Source organism: Plasmodium inui (genome assembly GCF_000524495.1).
Source record: "Plasmodium inui San Antonio 1 unplaced genomic scaffold supercont1.189, whole genome shotgun sequence".
Taxonomy (NCBI): domain Eukaryota; phylum Apicomplexa; class Aconoidasida; order Haemosporida; family Plasmodiidae; genus Plasmodium; species Plasmodium inui.
Window position 1 is genome coordinate 3,588 of NW_008482023.1, and position 2,362 is coordinate 5,949.

Consider the following 2,362-nt stretch of genomic DNA (forward strand, 5'->3'; position numbering starts at 1 on the left):
GGGATATGCTCTACCGCTTTACTTAAACCTGCTCTTGCCCCTATTAATTCAGCCTCCAGAAGAGCACTGGCACCAGGTAGCTTGAGATATTCCATGACAAGGAATGGTAAGACGACCATTGCCAGTACGCCTGGAATACCATATTTGGCCACCTTCTTCATAGTTTTTTTAATATTGGATTTGGTGGTCTTTTCCTGTAGCTCCATGACATTTTTCATAAGAGATTCTTCTGTTGCTTCCATATTCGGTCTCATCATTCTTTTTGCTGGTTCTAAGACACTTCTCATAAGAGCTTCTTCTGTCTCTTTATATACTGAATCAACGGCTGTTACATCAAGCTTATTCATAGTCTGCATATCTTCTAGTAATTCAACCTTTACTTTGCGATCTTCAATGCGTTTATATATAACCCAATCATTTTTATTCTTATCTGGATCTTTATCTTTCTCTTTCTCATGCAAGTATATATATATGGTGTGCTTCCTTTCCTGTGGTAATATGTTCCTCTTTACAGATTCTTCTGCTTCTTCTTTTCCTTTTCTTTTCAATAATTCTTTTATATTTTCTAAATCCCCTTCTCCCTGATGGTGAATTTTCTTAAATAGACTATTTTGGCACGTTAAGTATAAGTTCTCCGCATACTCATCAACTATCGCTGACGCATCTTCATCGGGTGTAAACCCATCCGCACTTATGATATTAATCTTCTTAAATAATTTATTGTTCTCTGTTATGTACATACCGCTATCATTCTCAGGTTCTGCTTTCTTTCCATATCTGTTCAATAAACCGCATTCATTTATGTACTGCATTTTCCTATATAGATTCTTAGAGCACGTTACATATATTTTGTTAATTAGATGGTCTTCTTTCATCAATTCCTCTTTGTTCAGTAGATCAATCGAATTTCCTGATATATCTTTTTCAAACAAATCGTCTCTACCCAGTTTGTCATTGGTGTTCATAGAACTACTTGCCATCTCGAATTTTGCGTTGTGTAACTTGTCACTTTCTTCACTAAAATCAGCTTTTATTTGCAATGTAGGTTGATAAGACCTGTATTCCTCCTTAAAAAGACCATCTCTAAATAATGTTTCACGGTTCTTCATATGAACAAATCCTTCTTGGACATCGTCAGGTCCTTGTACATGCACTTGTTTCGATGCATGCTCCTTCTTTGATGAATCGTTCCTACTTATGATATCATCTATAGAATCAATCTCTGCTTCGGACGGGTCCTTTTTTGATGCATAACTTTGTTTTACTTTCTGCATTCTTTTATACATCTCATTACTTCTCTTTATATAAAATTCCTCTGTGGATAGACCTTCCTCACAATATGTATCTGCGCTTGTATCATACGTATAATCATATGCTTCCTGTTCAAACTTTCCCTTGGGTTTATAAGTGCCTGTTGCAGCCCTTAATCTCTTCTGCATATCTCTTTTGCATGTTATGTATATATGTTTCTTTGTTTCATCTTGTTTTTGCTTCTTCGTCCTCCTTTTTATTTCATCTAGGGTATCAACATCTGATTTCGCATATTTTTGCGAGGATAAGAGACTTCTCCTGACAGACTTGACCCTGTTATGCACATTTCTTGCAGCTTCTATGTCACCTTCTTTCCGTCGGCCATATACTTCTGATGAATCATATCTTCTATATCTATAATCCCAGGAAGAAGAAGATCCTTCCTCCTTAGATACCCTTCTTGGATTCACATCGCGCCTACGTCCTGAAGAATATAAACTGTTATAATCATCTGCGCTAGAAAAATCATCCCTTGTTGATGTTCTTTCTGTAATAGCTGCGCCAACTTCGCATGGTGAGCCACTCTCCACTAACACTGTCTCCGTAGTATCGCAAGAAGTTGTACTCAAGGAATCGTCTCTTGCCATTCTTTCCTTCTTGTCAACTACATGAATCTGTCTTGTAGTATTAACCTTTGCCGAGATTTCTTGTATGGTGATTGTGCCAACTGTGCTCAAGGAAGCGTCTTCTTCTGAAAATTGTTCCTCGGGAAACGCATCAATTGTGCTCAAGGAATGACTTCTTTCCGACCATCTTTCTCTAGTGTCAGCTTCAACTGAGCTCAAACACCTATGTTTCTGTGATAATCTTTTCTTAGACAAGCCGTAATTTGATTTCAAAGAATTACTCTCTTCCGACATGTTCCGTGTCTTCACTGCACTCTGTCTGACTGTGCAGGCAACTCCAGGTAGTATTCTTTTTGTGATGAGAACTTCATCTTTTTCCAAGGAATGCAATTTTCTCAGGGACTGGTCCTTTTGCTTTATATCGATGTCCTTTCCATTTCTAAGGTGGGTGAATGTTCCTACTTTGGTTGTTCCTTTTCTATTTG

General features: G+C 37.6%; 1 protein-coding gene across 1 annotated transcript in view; it reads right to left on the reverse strand.

Moving 5' to 3' along the window:
- Window positions 1–22: 22 nt before the first annotated feature.
- Window positions 23–2,362, reverse strand: part of C922_05802 (hypothetical protein) — a gene marked incomplete at both ends in the record, with an annotated part of 3,622 nt that continues 1,282 nt past the window's right edge. Inside the window, one exon of the mRNA XM_008821373.1 lies at window positions 23–2,360. Within this exon, the coding sequence (XP_008819595.1) occupies window positions 24–2,360 (2,337 nt within the window). The remainder of the gene's footprint in view (window positions 2,361–2,362) is intronic.